General features: G+C 41.4%; 2 protein-coding genes and 1 long non-coding RNA gene across 4 annotated transcripts; 1 reads left to right on the top strand and 2 right to left on the bottom strand.

Moving 5' to 3' along the window:
• Positions 1 to 859: 859 nt before the first annotated feature.
• On the bottom strand, positions 860 to 5,625 carry LOC103987296 (uncharacterized). 2 transcript variants are annotated; one of them, XR_001978657.2, is made up of 4 exons: positions 5,468 to 5,625; positions 2,383 to 2,546; positions 1,604 to 1,813; positions 860 to 1,488 (listed from the first exon to the last, which is right to left on the bottom strand). It is a non-coding gene; the product is annotated as an uncharacterized LOC103987296 (long non-coding RNA). The 2 variants fall into 2 exon arrangements; XR_010497121.1 differs by having other exon boundaries at positions 1,688 to 1,813.
• A 578-nt stretch (positions 5,626 to 6,203) lies between these two features.
• On the bottom strand, positions 6,204 to 9,807 carry LOC103987295 (tubulin beta-1 chain). The gene is made up of 4 exons (XM_009405557.3): positions 9,721 to 9,807; positions 8,770 to 9,169; positions 7,867 to 8,136; positions 6,204 to 7,150 (listed from the first exon to the last, which is right to left on the bottom strand). The coding sequence occupies exons 1-4, from the start codon at positions 9,805 to 9,807 to the stop codon at positions 6,471 to 6,473; spliced, it is 1,437 nt and encodes a 478-aa protein (XP_009403832.2). The 3' UTR covers positions 6,204 to 6,470.
• Positions 9,808 to 14,715: 4,908 nt separating this feature from the next.
• On the top strand, positions 14,716 to 16,864 carry LOC103987294 (WAT1-related protein At5g07050). The gene is made up of 7 exons (XM_009405556.3): positions 14,716 to 14,982; positions 15,072 to 15,134; positions 15,222 to 15,338; positions 15,452 to 15,710; positions 15,806 to 15,964; positions 16,030 to 16,181; positions 16,397 to 16,864. Exons 1-7 carry the CDS (start codon positions 14,780 to 14,782, stop codon positions 16,725 to 16,727), a joined length of 1,284 nt encoding a protein of 427 aa, XP_009403831.2. The 5' UTR covers positions 14,716 to 14,779; the 3' UTR covers positions 16,728 to 16,864.
• Positions 16,865 to 19,189: the final 2,325 nt, after the last annotated feature.

Raw genomic sequence — 19,189 nt, 5'->3', positions numbered from 1 at the left:
GTTGTGTTCATCGATGGCGAAGCGAGCGAGAATCCGAGACTCCTTCTTCGGATCGTCGGGCGGTAACCACAGCATTGCATTGCATTGCAGAAGCACAACAACGAAAGAAGAGGGTTTCAAGGAGAAGAACGGATGCGGGGATTCATAGCAATAATATCGGTCGATGATGTTGGGTGAATTCCAAGAACTGCATTTGGGCTTTTCCAGAGTCGTTCCCCGCTACGTTTTTCACTGTTCGTGCACTCTCTCGGTCGCTCCTCGTTTGGATTTTCTGTAATCATCAGTTATTTTTTTTTTCTCTTTCTACTAAATTAAGAATCTCGTATAGATTTGTGCTTTATTTGTTTTATTCATCTCCCGAGCAAGAAAAAAAAATCATTATAGAATTTTTATTTCCTTGACTATGCAAACAGATTGATTATCGACGAAATTAATTAATCTTGTCCTCTCCCTCTTCCCTCTTATTAAAAAAAAGGTTATTCGCATCTATTTCTTGTTATAATATTTAAAGTAATAATCCATTAACAAATGCACTCCCACGTGAAAATCACATATCATTGGATAGATAGTAATTAGATTATGAAAAAAGATTTATTATGTATAGAGTTTTTGATAAACGACATACTAGTGATAATATCTATATATAAATAAAAAAAAGGGATCTTACATCTCGGATCCCCACCCACATTGGTCGATGCAGATCCCTGTGGCAGAGTCATATGCAAGCTTGGACGAGAACACAGAGAGAGGTTTATAAACCAATACCAAATTAAGCGTTGACAATGTGACCACACAAAAGGACAAGACTTTACTTCCACACTCACAAGCATAGTTGGGGGAACCATAAATAGAGGACATGTATGTTCTAATCTCCGGTGTTTTGTCTCCAAAGGAGGAGATATCTGTAGAGACACAGAGACGTACAGAGACAGAGAGAGCAATAAATGTAGAGCAGAAAATGTTACAAGAAACGCAGACTTTTGAAGTATTCACTATGACGAGACTTGTCAGATCTGTTAACAAGTATAGATTTTCTTGGGGATTGTTTTCTGTGTCCGGAGCTGCTCTCGCTTCTCGGTAGCCTCCGCTGAGCGCATTTATTGTGCTCTTAGTAGGTTGTACATCCTACCAAGGGTACTCACTCCCTGCCTCATCTACATGTCTCCACCCTCAGCCATGCATCGCCAAAGACAGTCTTTTAATTGCCTCCCTCCTTTTCAAAACTGTCTCATCTACTGTGTTGGAAGCATCACCCTGACCTTACAGGATGGAACCGTAAAGCAGCCTTTTGGATGCCCTTTCTCTGCCATCCATCGTCTGCTTGAGCATGTAATCACGTACCGACTGGTCACGAGTACCTGTGGGCTCTTCTACCTGTCTCTTGTGCAAATTACGTTTGTCACAGAACAATGTTTTCCGAAACTAATGCCCAAAGCTTCTTCCCGATTTAAGATCGCTTCTCGGGGGCAGGCAGATTTCATGTCTTCTCTGCAAGAAACTAGAAGCTGTTAATCTGTGGATGATCCCTCTGCTGTGATCAAACCAGAGCAGTGTGTACAAAGTTCAGCAAGTTTCGAGTTATTATAATACACTATGTCCTCACATCAGGGTAATAGAGAAGAGAACCGGCGCAGATATAAAAAGGACAATAACCACGGCAAGGGGGACAGGTTGAGATCAACTCTACCGATCATATGGTTGAATCTCATCATGTGTGTGACTGAGACGATCTCCATCAACTTTAACCATTTCGGTCAGCAGTAATAACGCTCACTTGGCTGCCAATAATCTAACTGTGATCTCAAACATTTACCTGCAGTATAGATGTATATAGGGCAGGGTTACAATAAAGCAAAAGCGGAAAAACAAAGGGGGAAATGGTGTCTTGCCTTTTACTCCGGCACAAGAAGAAGAAGAAGAAAAGCTTAGAACAGTTTAGACAACAACTGAAGATAGAAGGGACTGTGCTTCCACTGTGTTATAGTTGACATGAACACAATACGAACAGAGCGTGGAGCTAATATAACACCCAATATTATCAAGAAACTTGAAGGTTTAACTAGCACTGCGTTCCCTTCTGCTGTCTTGTCTCCTAAGTAGGAACTTTGTATCAAAAGAAACCAAAGCTGAAGATTTGAAAGAAAAAAAAAAAATCTTTGGGGACGCACATCATTCCAACATCAGATAAAAAATATCGTATTTGCAGATATATGTTTCTGTGTCATTCTATTGAGGCAGATTAAGAATCATGAAATACTTGCATCTACATCACAAACAACGGTTGAATTACCAGTCTAACATCACTGCAGATACTACAAAAAGGAAAGGGAAAAAATTAACATGAACAACAAAGTTTAGAGAAAAGAAAGAAAAAGCTGTGACCATTTTTCTATTTGTTGTGCAGAGGATTGGGTCCTGTGTACACCATCCTCTTCTCATCATCAACAGCTCCATCTGCTCCTTTCTGTGTCTCTCCTCCGAAGCTTGCATTGTGTTGAACAGGACTCGAGTTAGCGAAGCCAAACCCACCTCTCAGTCTCCTGGACCTATTGAACCGATCAGCATATGAGCTACAGGTCACCAACTGCAGCAACATCAACAGGATTAAAGAGAAGATGATGTCCTTCCTTAAACCCATCCTTCTAAACTGCGCTCATGCTGCTCCTGTCTGACTCTTGTAGAGGACAAGCGAAAAGGAAGCTTGGTGAGGATGGAAACTACAAACCCTTGGACACAAGGAAATTAATATACGGGAATGGGTGGTGGTGTTTCCATGTTTTGGCTTGTGGGATACCTAGAAGTCTGCAAACATGTTACCCTTTTGGTCAAGGTCGCATTGAGAGTCAAACTGCATGGGTGATGGTGCCAGTTATAATTAAATATGACAGTTTTGTGGTTGGAAGCTTCTTTGGATTCTGAATTCAGAGCCTTTTTTTTTGTCGTGGGGAGAGCTGCCCAGCCGCGAGCTATATATATATATATATATAAGAATGAGAGAGAAAGAGAGATGCCAAACTTTCTGCCCAAGTCTGGGCTTGGTTTTCGTAAATTACTTTGTTGTCTCTGTTGTTTGCTTGGTTGAAACGGGTTATCACTGAACTCGAGTCATCTCTACTGCTAGACTGCTACACCATAAATGACATACGACAAGCATCCATTATATATATATGTGATCCAAGCACTAGAAACATGTGCATATCTCGGAAACATCTGACTCGAGATAGCACTTACTGCTGGAAAACCTTAAGAAAATGTCTGCTCTTAGATAAGATCTGATGGAACTCAACATACAATTTGTTGAACAATGATTGTACCAATAAAGATCAAATAATGACAAGGTATTTTCTGTCATGTTGCTTTAACACATCTTTTGCGCATGGTAAACTCAATTGCCCCTATTTAATCAGTAATCACACATCTTATATTTTGTTTCTGATGCTGTGCAAAGATTAGTGTCACCAAAAGACAAGATTTTGTTCTGGTTTCCTACGTTAGGTTACTTATTGGCTGTGACAAGCTCCACCCTATGGCAAGCCAAGCAGGTCCACTGAGACGTGCAAACATGTTTTGGGATCAGGCTTTTTACGACAGAAGTGTCCTCCAAACAAAGCCCATGAACGATTCAAGATTAATGCATTACCCAAACCAGCACTTGACACCCTGTGGATGATTTCTTCATTCGAGTGGATCAAGGCCTAAAAAATGGATTGACTCCTACATTGTGTTCTCGGAATCCAAGCATTATTGGTATTAGACACAACAACTACCAAAATCATACTGGTCTTCAGAAGATTACAACTTCGTGGCAAATCCATATAGTTGAGGATAAATATTGATGAACTTTTGTGCAGAATCATACCAGGATGACAAGATGTGGTAAGGAAATTACCACCCAGGTCATATGTAATCCCAACATTTGGAATTTTGGGATTTGCAACTTTGATAGGTCACTTCCACAGTAGTCTCAATATACCTGGAATAGTGAATTCTGACTAAAAAATATATATACTTCAGAGTCTAGCTTCCATCTCCACTCTTAAACCATGTCCTGCGTCCATGGGATTTCTTCTTCAGAAGTCAAACAGGGCTCAAGAGATGATCAATTTAACGGCAGATAATAAGGATATACTGATCTTGTAACAGACATCTCACATCTTACCTTAAAATACATAATAGTAAGTTTCTTAGTTTATAGTGGCTTTACCATCAGTTGCAGTTTCTGCTAAACCATCTTTCTCAACCACTTGATTCCAGAAATTCTCTTTTTCCTTCTGTTATGTAATTCCAGAATATCAATATAATTGATGTTACAATTACTTCTCAATCATGTACATCGGTCAACAAAATTGATCGGCTCTTATAAAATTGAAGCACTTTTCGACTAACAAAAACAAGCACTTCTAGAATAACATTGATCGCTTTGGATAAGCTAATGATCTGGATGCCAGTGAACCATTCATTCCCATGTTATTGGCAAATGCACATTGGCTTTGTAGCTAAACCTCAGAGAAAAAATTTCTCAACATCATCTTTATGTGCTCAAATATTTCACTTCTATAGAGGATAAGCTAATATTTTTAGTTGCAGAACTCTAATACATGAAACAAATATTACCGAACCTCTCTAACATGCAACATTCCATGTTTCTAGCAACTCACTAAGACCTAATGTGTCATGTACAGGGACTCCTGCAACAAATCGACAAGTAACCAGATAAAATCACAAGATTCCTCAGATTTTGAACCGAAACAAGCGAGGGGGCCTTGCCAAGATTCTAGAGATTTGAAGCAGAAAGTTCTTTTTTCTCCCCGCATATTCCGAAAGCAATTTTCCTAGTGCCAAATTCACAAACCAGTGCAAGCCTGTTCCAATTTAGGCCGCTACAACAACTCTTGTGCACCAATCATTTATGTACAAATTAGAAGAAGGAATAGTAATGGCTTTGTCTTGAGTATATCTGCAATTCTTGAATCATTTGACAACCATCATTGAGTATAACATTATCATTCCAATTGTTACTCCAAAATTGTACAAAGAACATTTGATTATTGCCTTTATCTCCAGAAAGTCCCAGATCAACTCAAATATTCGCCCTATCCATCAATCTTGCACATTATAATTACATGTCTTTCATGCCACTAGACCTAGCTGGTGAGCTAACTACAAATCATCACCGCATCAAAGACACCATACATCACCCAATGCCCAGAGAACAGCCATGAGGAAACAGAGTCACCCTAAATTCATCTAAAATAAAACCTAAGGTAACGTAAAATTTAAATCGAGATATAGAACAAACAAGGAGGAAAAAAAGGAAATATGATCGGGGAACAAATGCTATATCGAAGCGAAGAAATCATTGATTTCACAGGTGGAACATGTCGAAAAACCCACGGAAGAAAGAAAGGACATCATTCAATAATTCAAGAACGCAATCGAAATCAGACATCAAAAAGAAGAAGATTACGCGGTGGTTTCGAGATCAGGACGACGGGAAGGAGGTCGAGAAGGCGTCGGAACTCGCGCTCGTCGATGTCGTGGGGGCTCCGCTTCCTCTGATCCTCCCTCATCTTTGAGTCGGGCCGACGCCACAGAGCATTTGGCAGCTTATAATAACGTGATCCACGTAGCAACATCCTGGCGACGCAACATTCTGTTCCAGCTTATCGGACCCAACCGTAACGTGTACCGGTTTCCGCTCGGTCGCGGTATTTCGCTAGCTTTTACCACTATGGCAATATGGTAGCTAATTCTGTAAGAGCTCCGCGTGTTGTCCGCACGGGAGACTCAAATGAAGTGGATGTGCTACATAACGCTAATGTACGATTAGAATCGTGTTTATTACCAGATTGTACCACTGATAGATCGGATAAAAAAGAAAAAGATATTTATATTCATTCATAAAAAATAATTTTAAAATATTTAAAATTTAAAATAAAATTATAAACAATAAAAAAAGTTACAAATAATAGTCTCCTTACTAAAAAATTATATTATGAGTATAAGAAATATGGACATATTATATCAACTACGGCTAATTGGGGATAAAATGAAAAATAATTGTTAATAAAATTATGGACACGTCAAAAGAAAAAGACTGGATGTGTGAAAAAAAGGGTAAAGGAAAATCCATAAAAGACTCAAAAAAATAACGAGCGAAACTACGACTTCTGTTAAAAATGATTTTGAACGATCACCACCCATAGATTAATGCCCGGGCATTCATAATCATGCCATTAACATAAACATGAAAGTACAGACATTCCTAAGTAGTAAATCCAACAGCCCTTACAGAACCACTGCATAAGCAAATTGAACAATATGTCATCATAGAGCCGCTTCAGTTTATACTGATACTACAGATATTTAAATAACAGATAGTCCTAGAGGCAAGGGAATAAACTACTTCCACCTTAGCAGAATACCAAGAGAAATACTGTAAAATAACCACAGCCACTTCTTCAGACTACTCACATCTCCTGTGGCACCTCCTCTTCCTCGTCCTCATAATATTCTTCTTCATCAGCAGTGGCATCTTGATACTGCTGGTACTCTGAAACAAGATCATTCATGTTGCTCTCAGCCTCAGTGAATTCCATCTCGTCCATGCCCTCGCCGGTGTACCAGTGCAAGAAAGCCTTTCTCCTAAACATTGCAGTAAACTGTTCGCTCACCCTCCTGAACATCTCTTGGATTGACGTCGAATTCCCAATGAAGGTGGATGCCATAGAGAGACCCCTGGGTGGTATGTCACAAACACTGGACTTCACATTATTAGGAATCCATTCAACAAAGTAAGATGAGTTCTTGTTTTGGACATTGATCATCTGCTCATCAACTTCTTTAGTGCTCATCTTGCCTCTGAACATAGCAGAGGCCGTGAGGTAGCGACCATGGCGAGGATCAGCAGCACACATCATGTTCTTAGCATCCCACATCTGCTGGGTTAACTCAGGGACGGTCAGCGCACGATACTGCTGTGATCCTCTTGAGGTCAACGGCGCAAAACCAACCATAAAGAAATGGAGGCGAGGGAAGGGGATCAGATTCACAGCCAATTTTCGGAGGTCAGAATTCAGTTGACCAGGGAAACGGAGGCAGCATGTGACACCACTCATGGTTGCAGATATTAAATGGTTCAGATCCCCAACTGATGACAACCAAATAATTTCTTCCATGTGTCAGCTTAGTGCCAAAGAAAAAAACACAAAGACAAACATAACAAGCACAAAGAGTTGCCACAAATAAGGAGCATCACAATATTTGCTGTCGAACTAGTAACCGACTCAAATACGCAAGAGAAAGTAATGTCAAGTTGAAAACATACTCAGAGACCGAAAACATAATAATGATTGTAATTTCATTAAGTTATGTTAATTTAGAAAACAAAAGATGTGCTTTTGGCCAGGAATTCATTTCATTTTGCCATTCTTTTCAAATTTCTTTTGCACAATTCCTTCTCTCCCATGGAAAATCCAACAAAAAACTGAGCAGAATAAATGTAAAACTCCACAAAGCTCAAGCAAAAAACCAGTCGTAGTGACTGTCATGTCAAAACTATCATAAACCAGAAGTACCTAGTGAAAAAGTTCATGCGACTGACTGAATATGTCCAACGATTAATGCAAAAATGTGGAAAATAATATGTGCCTTGTATCACTAGGAAACTATATTTAACTATATTTAACAGATATTATGCCTTTGTTTTTTGTCATATCAAACAGTAAAGAAAATATGATTCAATAAAATGCAGTGACTTGATTATCAATTATAGCCAAAATTCAATTTTTGGCTACCAATGTTTAGTACCAAATGGAATCATAAGTCACCAACAAGAATAAAGATCCATTAAGTTGGTTGACTTACAGCTGGGTGTGGTTAGCTTGAGAGTTCGGAAGCAGATATCATAAAGGGCCTCATTGTCCAGCACCATGCATTCATCTGCATTCTCAACTAATTGGTGGACAGACAGGGTTGCATTGTATGGTTCGACAACCGTGTCAGAAACCTTGGGGGAAGGGAAAACAGAGAAGGTGAGCAACATCCGATCCGGGTACTCCTCCCTGATCTTTGATATCAGAAGTGTTCCCATTCCAGAGCCAGTTCCTCCACCAAGAGAGTGACACACTTGAAAGCCTGAGAAAAATAACATGGAAACATATCTAAACAGCATAAGGTGAAGCACATTCAAACTGATATAACGGGAGAACAAATAAGTTCATGAAAACAAAACCGCAATTAAAATATCAAACCAAGTTTAACAAACACAAGAATCTCAAAGGTCGATCAACAACTCCATGAACTTACATGGATTTTTTGTGTCCAAACGCATTTTTTACAATGAAATGTAAGTTTTTGGTGGTAAAACTGCTTAGTTCATCCTGATCTTTTTCACAGCTAAGATTTCTTTCAAAATTAAGACCACGCAGGCAACTATAAGAATCTCAGGTTTTCAAACATCACATGCATAAACCCGTCAATACAGTAACATAAAGGCAAATCAGACATGGAATATAACAAATATAAATTTCAGGAGCAAAATAATAGACAAAAATTAGACTCACCATTACTTCAAGAAAATCAAAATTAAAAAAAATCAAAATTCATATATGACAATCAAGTTTAGCCCATAAAGTGAATAATGAAACGATTCTCTAGAAAGTGTCAACACCAACTCGTCTCACTACATAAGATAATACCAGAACAAGGAGACATCAACATGGAAGATAAAGGAACTAAACCAACATAATAAGGAGATGTCAAATATACCCTGAAGACAGTCACAGTTCTCTGCCTCCTTCCTGACCACATCAAGAACTGAGTCGATGAGCTCAGCTCCCTCAGTGTAGTGACCTTTAGCCCAATTGTTTCCAGCACCAGACTGACCAAAGACAAAGTTATCAGGGCGGAAGATCTGGCCATAGGGCCCCGTTCGAACGCTATCCATGGTGCCGGGCTCCAGATCCATGAGCACTGCCCTGGGGACGTACCTCCCACAAGAGGCCTCGTTATAGTACACATTGACGCGCTCCAGTTGGAGGTCTGACGTCCCAGTATACTGCCCGGTGGGATCGATACCGTGCTCATCGCAGACCACTTCCCAGAACTTGGAACCGATCTGGTTACCGCACTGACCACCCTGGACGTGGAGGATTTCTCTCATTTTTATCTAAATCAAAACACAAGGAAGCAAAAGATTAGCCCTCAAATAAACCACAATATCCGTACATTGTCGAGAAACCTGAGAGAACTTAATCGCTACGTTTCGACTAAAAACAAAAACATAAAGATCTTAGAAATTCTCTTCAAAATCAAAAGAAATGTTCGTAAGATGTAGAACAGTTCAAGATAAACTTGCCCACGAAATACCAAACACTCGGAAAAAGAACACAAAGCCATAGCATCCCAAAGATCAGATAGACCATACTCAATATCAGGACATGTATCCATGAAATGTTCCACAACGATTCCAACATCACCTAAAAATCAAAACTCATTATGTCGAGTTCAAAAGAATAAGACAAACTCAGATCCAAGAACGAGAACATGGACCAAAACAGGCCCCTCCACAGTCATGAGAAACACCTGAAGACCTACCGTTTTCAAATGAGAAAAATAAACCAGAGTAAAATCGGAAGATCCTTGAAGAAGACTCGGGGAAGCGAAGACCTTGAAGCGATCAGCAGCAAGCAAGAATCGCTTGTGAGATGGAGAGCTTACCGGCGAGAATGCAGAGATCAGATCGGCTTCTAAGAAAGAGAGGATAGCGAAGGGCTCGAGGCGGAGACCTGCGGTTGGGGGCATCATATAAATGGTGATGGAGAAGGGATCGGATGGCCACAAATCTTTCCCTCTCTCATTTTTTCCTTGTTGGCTCTCGGATGCCGTCCGATGTGTGGATCGGACGGTCAATGGCACACAGTTCAAAGTAGGCAACCTGTGTTTCGATTTTGAAAAAATCATAGCATAAGATGACGATAAAGCCCTCAAACAATATACCAAATGACTATTCTGTCCTACTACTGGTTTCGGGCAGTTTCGTAAGGACACGCGGACCCTGCACTTCGTACAGAACGTGGGACTGGGAGCGAGAATCTATCGAACAGCGTTGACCTATGTTCAACGGGAGCCGTTTGATTCAGGACCGGACGGTTCAGATCTTTTGTTGCGATAGTTCTTTCTAACGAAGAAAAGCAGTAGAAGATTAGTGTCTTAACAAATAGGATTAATGGATTTAATGCATGTTTCTGACAATGATCCTGTTGGCTTCATTTTATTCCGGAGTTTGTTCTGACAGTAGTCAATTTTGCAGGAAAATATAGAAGTTTCATGTTTAGGTGATGATTTGGGGAATTGAAATGAAAATTTTAGTAAATGTGTTTCATTGTCAAAAATCTATTGTTTGGAATGTTCTAATTATAATAAAAATGAAGGGTAAATGTAACACATTTGAACCTTCAATTTTCAGAAGAAAATGGATTTCTACAATAAGATTGTCTACCCTATCCTTGGGAAGAAGAAGTATGTTGAGATTCTTTTCAAAGAAGATATTATTTCATCCTAGAGGAAGAAATAGAGAAAATGTAACTCTCTCTCATCAGAGAAATGGAGAGAACCAGCTTTTTCTCCAGCCTCTCTGTTTGTCTCCAAAGGTTTTCAACTGATCCTTCTTTCCTCTATTTTGATTCAAATAAGTGTTGATAGAATTCTCCTTGTCTTTTCTTCTTTCTTTTCTCTCTTTGCTCCCCGAGCTATCATCCAAATTTGTGTGACATGATGATCCTTAAGTTCCAATATCTCTTCATCATCCTTTTTTGCATGTACTCTTAAGATCAATAATTGGAGGAGCATGATTCAAGGAATTAAAAATGAGTGACATGAGGACATTTTAGGCCTCAATGGAGATAATTTTCTGCTCACTTGTGATGTGGGTGCTCCTTCCAAAGCGTAGCATGCTTTGCTGCAGGTGGAATGCGTGAAGCATCGTATCAACGAAAAAGACAAACAGCAGCAGAGTTTTTGTCAGCAGTGCCACATGGTAGAAGCCGTGAGACCATGTGAGCTGCCTCCCTGACACAGTCCTGTCCCATTGCCTTCAGTTCTGGCTTCTTTCGGCTCTTCTTCCTTCATTAACTTCTTCTTGCCTTGACTGTTCTGCCTCCATAAGAGCCTACGTAGTTTAGAATTTAAGCTTGTTAATGACTTCATGCCAATCATGCACCGTCGAGACTCTGTCTGCCTTCTTTATCCTTCCCATGGGAGTTCCATGTGACAAACCCACATGAATGAGAGTGCAGTGTGTTTGAGTAGTTCGAGTTTAGGAATTGGCTAATTCGTTTCCTATTTCTTTCTCTTTAAATCCATCAAGCAATGTTTGTCTTGTCTCTCCAAATGCTTCTCCATGGTTTGAGTCAACTGGATTAAACTGGTTTCCTGATGTGGTTCCAATACATCCCATGTACTTTTCGAGGCATGCAACCTTTCATGTGTTGCTGAGTCCAAACAGCTTGATGAACTTCTATAACAAAACTTCCAATCCCTATCAAGTATGATTGCTGAGTTTTGACTTCCAATCTGCATCTGCTAGCCTGACTGACTACTTGCTCACGTCGAGGAACATAAATCATCATGTTGTGAAGGGCAGTATGTTCATGACCAGGTCTGCAAAATCTCATCCGGTGTGCTTGCTTACAATAGAATGTCAACCTGAAGACAAGCAAGACTCGAATGCCCTGATGAGGACATTGCAAGTGTCTCGTGATTCCATAAAGCAATTGGATCTTCTCATTCGGCAGAGCTTGTCACTGATGAGTGAGTTCTATCACAGAATTGGTTCTTTATAATGTAACAGAAGCCCTGATGATTGAAGTGCTCCATGTTTCCTCCTCTTTGAAGCTGAATTATGCAGTCTAAACACTGTGATCAGTTGCAATAATGGCATCCTACTTCAAAAGAGCAAATAATGGAAGCATATGATTATTTTTCTCCAATAACTGTATATTACTAAATTATTTAGCAAGATCACATGAACTTTATTCTATGAATTTGCTGTGAAACTTCTGACAAATATTAAAATTAGTGGGTCAAAGGACAGATTAAACAGAGACAGTACCTCTGGCACCTCAATACTTGAAACCTACCAGAATATAGGGAGGGACTTGAGGCCGGTGGTCAAAATGAGTACAAGGGGAATGAATCCTTGCAATGAATGCAAGGTAAATGACTTAAAAAGTGAACTCACAGTGTTTCATTTACAACATACAATGCTCCCAGGGATACAGAATCAGTCATGGAGGACTAAAAAGCAGAACTAGTCACCAACACACTTGAGGTGTCACTGGGTGGAATAGTCATTCTCATGAATGCATTTTCTTTTCTGAAGCATTGAGGTCATAGCATTGCCAAGTTAGTAAGGTTTTGAATGTTACAGGAGCAATTACTTGCTACTATTGTTTCAGTTGATACATGACAAGCCCATGGATCTGATGGTCTGAATCCTGAAGTTCTAGCTTCCAAGAAAATTATTTCCCTAGCATACTTTTCTCCCATTTTTTGAGCAACCAAAAAATTGGAGAGTGGATGACACAGCTGGTTGATAATAATTGGGTCAGTGGAAAGTGAGCCAGTGATCTTAGATTGAGTTGATTATATGGATCAGGCCCTTCTTAGTAATGCATTACCTCTTGTGATTTGTTAGGCACACAAGATGATTGCTTGAGAGTTCATTTAGTTGTTTGTCAGATGGAGTTCGGATTTCTTGATCCTGCCTTCAGTATCACCCTTTGTTTTACTCCACACGAAACCTGTTTCAGAAACTCAGAGTGCTGTAGAAAACAAACTACAATTGCAAGGCAATCATACTTCTGCGAGCAAAGATTTGATATTATTTCTCTTCTCTAAATCAAGAACAAAAGCAAGAAAAGGAAAACTGGCTGCTAGATCCAAGTTCTGAGGTATCATAACAGTGATGAGATTTGATATTATTTCTCTTCTCTAAATCAAGAACAAAAGCAAGAAAAGGAAAACTGGCTGCTAGATCCAAGTTCTGAGGTATCATAACAGTGATGAATCGTTGACCGAACAAGTTGCGTCTTTGGCCTGATGTGAATGATGGTTAGAAATTAACATGGAAGGAAAGCCAACCAAGGAGATCAATAGTCAATGGCAGGGGCCGCAGAGAGGGTGGTGGAGGGAGGAAAGGGAGAGTTCTGAAGGCTTTTCTCAGTGTTTTGGAAGACAGCGAAATCATGCATCGCGGTAGCCATTATGGCCTTCAAGCACCAGGGTAGCAGACGGTCTCATGGCCCTGAAAAATGCAGAAGAGCTTGCTCTTTGGATTCTTATGATTTTGTTCACGACTATGAAGGAAAGAAAGCAAGAAGCGTACTTCATCAGCAAGGTGCTGTTTCCAGAGCAGAAGATGAGACCATGGATATGACTCGCACTACTCGTGAGCTACCACTGTCCGCTTGATGCTTGTAAGTCGCATGTTCAACTCCGAATTCTCTTCTTTTCCGTCTACAGTACATGCATTCCACTGAGCCAACACATAGAAAGGCAATGAATTGTGAGAGTTCTGGGAATAATATTTCATTTCAACTGTTGGAAGAGCATCCACTTCGCGTCATTCTTCGTTCTCTGTAACCCAACACTAGCGCAAGTGGAATCCATGTCATCCATCTCATGGCGAGCAGGAAATGCAACCTCGTCATTTGTGTAGGTTACCATCTCTTCGTATAAAGGAGCAGAAATCAACACGATGCTGCCATTACCAACTTCCCCTGCACCCCCCCTGCCTTGCAATGCCATATCGATGTCTCATTTTTCTCAGCAGCTCACCAGAGTTGGTCTGAACTCTGTGTCTCATCTTCTTCACATCCATCCTAAACCGAAGGGTCTTAGAACTAGGCATCCACGGCCAAAGAAAGCTGGATGAAGTGGAAAGAGAAATAAAGTGAATTCTCCAGCTGTTTTGTCAACTGGAAAAGCATGAAATGAAGTATTTCCATCAGGCACAGACAATACCATGTCATGTATTCCCAACTAGTAGCTGCAACTAGCAGAAGATGTTCTGTTTCTTGCCATGAGACACTGCAAGTGCAAGCTGATGTCTGAAAGTGGAATCCTTACAATTTGTTCCACGAACCTTAAACAAATTGCTAATGATTTGCGTTCTCTCTTTCCAGTGTAACAGAGAAATCGTAGCCAATGACCATCATCAGACACATCCAACGCAAAGAACACGACAAGCACTGACATCTTAGTACCTGTACAACATCGACAAGTGGAATGCGAGAAGTGGCAAACTCGCAGCAAATGTCAGCTAAATTGACGCTTCGGATCCACGGGAGCGACATCATGAAAGGCTTACTCTGCCGTCAAGATATGCATCCTTGGCATCGACGCAGACCTCGGAACGAGAGCGACAGCCACCGGTGATTGCAGCGTCCACCACCGGAAGGCCGGAGTGCCGGCACCGGGGCATTATGAAGGCATCATCAGCGCGCACCAGAATTCCCATTACGTGGGTGCACCTCACATCATCTGCCACTCAACTAGTGCCCATGAGCCACCCCTGCTTCCACATACACTCCATCCTATTGCTGCCAGGTCGATGGATTCCATGCCCAAGTTGGCCATCTACGTCCCGGTTGGGTTCCGTCAATTCGACCGATGATGCCTGCCTATTGCTATAAATACCAGCCGTAGCAGACAGGAACACATAAGTTTTTGGTCCTCGGGTTTCTCTACATTTGCTTTCTGCTAAGCTCTAACCAAGATGAAGAACCAAGGAAGCTGCAGGAAGTTGTTTCAGGTGTGCAAGCCTTACGCCGCCATGATCTCGCTCCAGTTCGGCTACGCCGGCATGAACATACTGACCAAGTTCTCCCTCAACCAAGGCATGAGCCACTACGTGCTCGTCGTCTACCGCCATGCCTTCGCCACCCTCTCCATCGCCCCGTTCGCCCTCATCCTCGAGAGGTAGACCAAGCAGTACTGGCTGCTGTTCACGTTCTCTCCGTAGAATTCCCAGCTCCTGTACTCATCGTCATTCTTGCTTCTGATCGCAGGAAAGTGCGACCGAGGATGACATTTGCAATTTTCATGCAAATATTCGTGCTGGGGCTCCTTGGGTGAGTACTTGCTCACTTCCGATCGAGTGTTATGTCATCATGGTGGTGGTGTAGTTACTGATAGTTTCTGCAAATATCTTCTTGAAGGCCGGTTATTGACCAAAACTTCTATTATGCTGGTCTGAAGTTCACCTCGCCAACCTTCTCTTGCGCCATGAGCAACATGCTGCCAGCCATGACCTTTGTGCTGGCTGTTATCTGCAGGTACGTGGAGAGAGAGAGAGAGAGAGAGAGAGAGAGAGAGAGAGAGAGCAATGTTTTCATGGTACTGTTGCAGCATGCAGACTTGGTGATTATATTGAACTGTTGCATGACAGGATGGAGAAGCTGGACCTCAAGAAGGTGAGATGCCAAGCCAAGGTGGTTGGAACTTTGGTGACAGTGGCTGGGGCCATGTTGATGACCCTGTACAAGGGACCTATCATGGAGATGGTGTGGACCAAGCACATGCATGCTCAAGCCCACCAAGCCGTTGACGTACCCGTTGCTGCCGACTCGGCCGACAAGGACTGGTTCAAGGGCTGCATCTTCCTTATAATTGCAACTCTGGCTTGGGCTTCTCTCTTCATCCTCCAGGTGATCCTTTGCAGGAATCATCTCGGTTCGCATTTCATGTGATAATAAGAATAAGGCCTAGGAGCATGGCTCATGCTAGTTTCCTGCTTCAACAGACTGCAGCCTTGAGAAGATATAATGCTCCCCTCTCCCTCACTTCATTAATATGCTTCGTGGGTACCCTCCAAGCCATTGCTGTCACCTTCGTCACGGAGCACAGGCTTTCTGCGTGGCGCATAGGCTGGGATATGAACCTCCTTGCTGCTGCCTATGCTGTAACTCTCTCTCTCTCTCTCTCTCTCTCTCTCTCTCCCCACTCACTTGCCATTTGTATGTGCAGGGAATAGTGACATCTAGCATTGCCTATTATGTCCAAGGTCTTGTGATACAAGACAAAGGGCCTGTCTTTGCCTCTGCCTTCAGCCCTCTTATGATGATCCTAGTGGCCATAATGGGCTCCTTCATCCTTTCTGAGAAGATCTATTTGGGAGGGTAAGTTTGCTAAGTCCATATATAACAACCATGAAGAACATTGACTGCTTTATTTCCAACAAAGACAGTTGATGCGGAAACATGGCTCCAAGAAGTCATATAGTTTCCATAAATAATCTTCAAAACACTAAAACTAAATCACTCATGTGTTCGTCACCCTCCGAACCAACGATCATTTGGACTTTGACTAAAACATTCACTAATTTCTCTTGTAGAATAATTGGCGCAGTCCTCATTGTTGTTGGCCTCTATTCGGTTCTCTGGGGCAAGCACAAGGAGAACAAGGAGAAGACGACGGAATCTGACATTCCAGTGTCCATCAAGGGAACTCAAGGAGATGGGCAGATCATGGAGATCATAGAACTCGATGAAGTTGAGCTGGAGAAAGCCAAATCTGGTAACAAGGTGATCGACGCTGCCGACGTGGCCATTATACCGGTTAATGCTTCAGTCCCAGCAAATCACATGAAGGTCAACAAGGAGGCGAGATATCATGCAAGGTTGAAAGGAATCACAGAGAGAGAGAGAGAGAGAGAAACAGAGTGATCGACACTGGCATTCAACTCATGGCTGCTTTTCTTTTACTTGTTTGTTTTGCTTTTTCTTCCTTTCATGATGTCTGAGCTCTTCATGTAGCCAATAATTTGGAAGTGGGAAGAAATGCCAGTGGAGAGTTTTATGTGTCCTCTGATTCAAGCAAGCATGCCATTGTGAAGTGATTAGCACTCCAACTGGTTTCGATTAGTAACACGCACAAAGAAAGTGCATCGAGAAGCATGCAACAAATTAAAAGGAATTAATATTGAAGTGTAATTACCACAATAGCTGGCTACTCTTTGGCTAGTAGCATTCTCTTAGTACGTAGTTGAAATTTTCTTCCATGTAATATAGTAATCATGTGTGTCCAGCATCATTACACATTTGAAACCTCGAAGTCAGCTTCATAGTTCCAACCTTTATGGTCTCCACATCGAAATGACATTAGAGACCAATGACCATGTCCATATATATTGTGGAAAGCCATAGAAATAACCATTCATTAGATCACCAAATTATCTTGGCAAAATCACGTAGCCTTTCCATAGTATAGCGATTTTCAAACATGAGATGATGAATCAACCACATCACAGAATGTTTACCCTGAATTACTATAAATATTGTACATATGCATTGTACTAAAATGAAGAATTTCATTTACAAAGGAAATAATCAAGTTAAAAGGAATAAAAAATTAGCATATTCGTGCACCTTGTGATTTAATGAAGATTCAATGATGTTCATAAGGTTCATTGTGAAGAGAAGGTCAAGCTACAGTTGAAATACTGATGACAACCAAGATAAACAGAGGAACTACAAATGAGGCACAAGAATAGAGTTTGATCTTCCATTTTTTGATGTCTTAATCGAATGAAGGATTCTTCAAAGTTAGAGCAGATCATCCACGACCAGTTCAAGAAAACACAAAGAGTAGATGTAGTTCGGCACTCGATCCAGATCCTCCTCAAGAATCAAAGGTGGAACCAATTAATACGTCAACTTGATTGGTGTCTGAATTCCTTGTGTTCTTGGAATCATCGGCTGCGGGGAGAGAAAAAAAGGCATGACGCAGGTAGTGGATAAGATCATTGCTACTTTGAGGTACCAACACAATCATTATTGCCGATGTCGTCTTCCACTTGTCAAGCTAGTTCAGGTCTGCATGGAAGTCACTATGGAGAGACACCTTTGCATGATTAAGTCGTCAACAACTCCCCGCATATCTCTGCAATTGGAATCTGACCTCATGGCCAAGCTTTGTCGGGTTGCCTATCCCTATCATTTACGGACAACAAGATTCTCGTCATGACATACACCAATCTCTAGAATATTCATGGATCGGTTCTTCTGATCAATCAGCTGCATTGTTTATTATCTGTGCGTGAAGTATATGGTAGTCCTTCTCTCACGTCACCGAGCTCAAACTTCGACAGATCTCAGCCTCAGCTCACAACTTCTTTCCACTGGAGAGGAAGATATCTTTCTTTAGTGGCTGTGCTTGTGTTGGGTTGCCAATTACTCTTTCGATAGTGCAGATGAGCAAGAATGCATCACAAGATCCGAACAATGTTGAGGATCCCGTGGAAGGGACAGCTCTTCAGGCCATGATGCACAGCCATCTTCTCGTGGTCCTGAGGAGGCTTTATATGATTGATACGAGGATAAACATCGTATTAAGAATCACATCAAGGTGTTAGATGAACTTCACTCTAGCTCTGTTGCTCAACTTGTATCACATAGCAAATAAGATTTTCTCAATTATATGAGGAAATATTGCTACTTTGTTGAGAGAAATCTTCTATTCTGGAGGAAAATCCTCCCTCCTAACAGAATAGAGGATTTCCCTATCATGAATGTGGTTTGTGAAAAGATGGAAGCAGATTATTCAATCCGAGAATCTCTGTGAAAATTCCTACCTTCTTACCGGAAGAACTACCGAGAAGAAGTAGAACGACAGAAATAGGTTGCGGACGGTGTCATCATGGATCCACGAGTCATATTACTCCGATTGTCTCTTAACAGCATCCATGCACCAAAAAGTTCCAACACCTGCCCACCGCTGTTCATTTCCAGCTTTTGTTTAGAGGTAATGTGGGTGCTGTATTGAGCACTCGTAAGCTTGACCTCGCAAGGAAGAACTGACAGCAAACGGAACAATTGAGGAAGCAAACCAAGCGTGTGGATTCGATCCTGGTGACCATCCCCCCCTCTCTCTCTCTCTCTCTCTCTCTCTCTCTCTCTCTCTCTCTATGTGGGAAGTTAATGGCCAGTACGTGGTCAATACTGGAGCTACTGTTCCTTGACACACTTCTTCGACAGATTGTGTGGCTGCTGCAGTTTTCCAGAATGGTGAATCAGAACGCAACTGAGCTCCATTCCATGAATCCAAACGCACTCACACCAATACTTGTGTCTTGTACTTGCAACGACAATGGCGGTGGGTCGGAGAAAAATACTCGACGGGGTTATGT

Source organism: Musa acuminata, chromosome BXJ3-6, assembly GCF_036884655.1.
Source record: "Musa acuminata AAA Group cultivar baxijiao chromosome BXJ3-6, Cavendish_Baxijiao_AAA, whole genome shotgun sequence".
Taxonomy (NCBI): Eukaryota; Viridiplantae; Streptophyta; class Magnoliopsida; order Zingiberales; family Musaceae; genus Musa; species Musa acuminata.
Note: the sequence above shows the minus strand (reverse complement) of the source record. Positions and strands in the feature narration are given on the sequence as shown.

Bases quoted from the DNA above. Each gene is read 5' to 3' on its own strand.
- LOC103987294 (XM_009405556.3), top strand. From the start codon at position 14,780: ATGAAGAACCAAGGAAGCTGCAGGAAGTTGTTTCAGGTGTGCAAGCCT. The intron at 15,135-15,221 runs GTGAGTACTTGC...ATCTTCTTGAAG, and splicing joins TTCGTGCTGGGGCTCCTTGG to GCCGGTTATTGACCAAAACT. The intron at 15,339-15,451 runs GTACGTGGAGAG...GTTGCATGACAG, and splicing joins GTGCTGGCTGTTATCTGCAG to GATGGAGAAGCTGGACCTCA.
- LOC103987295 (XM_009405557.3), bottom strand. From the start codon at position 9,807: ATGATGCCCCCAACCGCAGGTCTCCGCCTCGAGCCCTTCGCTATCCTC. The intron at 9,170-9,720 runs GTAAGCTCTCCA...GTTTTGATTTAG, and splicing joins TGATCTCTGCATTCTCGCCG to ATAAAAATGAGAGAAATCCT. The intron at 8,137-8,769 runs GTATATTTGACA...TATTTTTCTCAG, and splicing joins GAACTGTGACTGTCTTCAGG to GCTTTCAAGTGTGTCACTCT.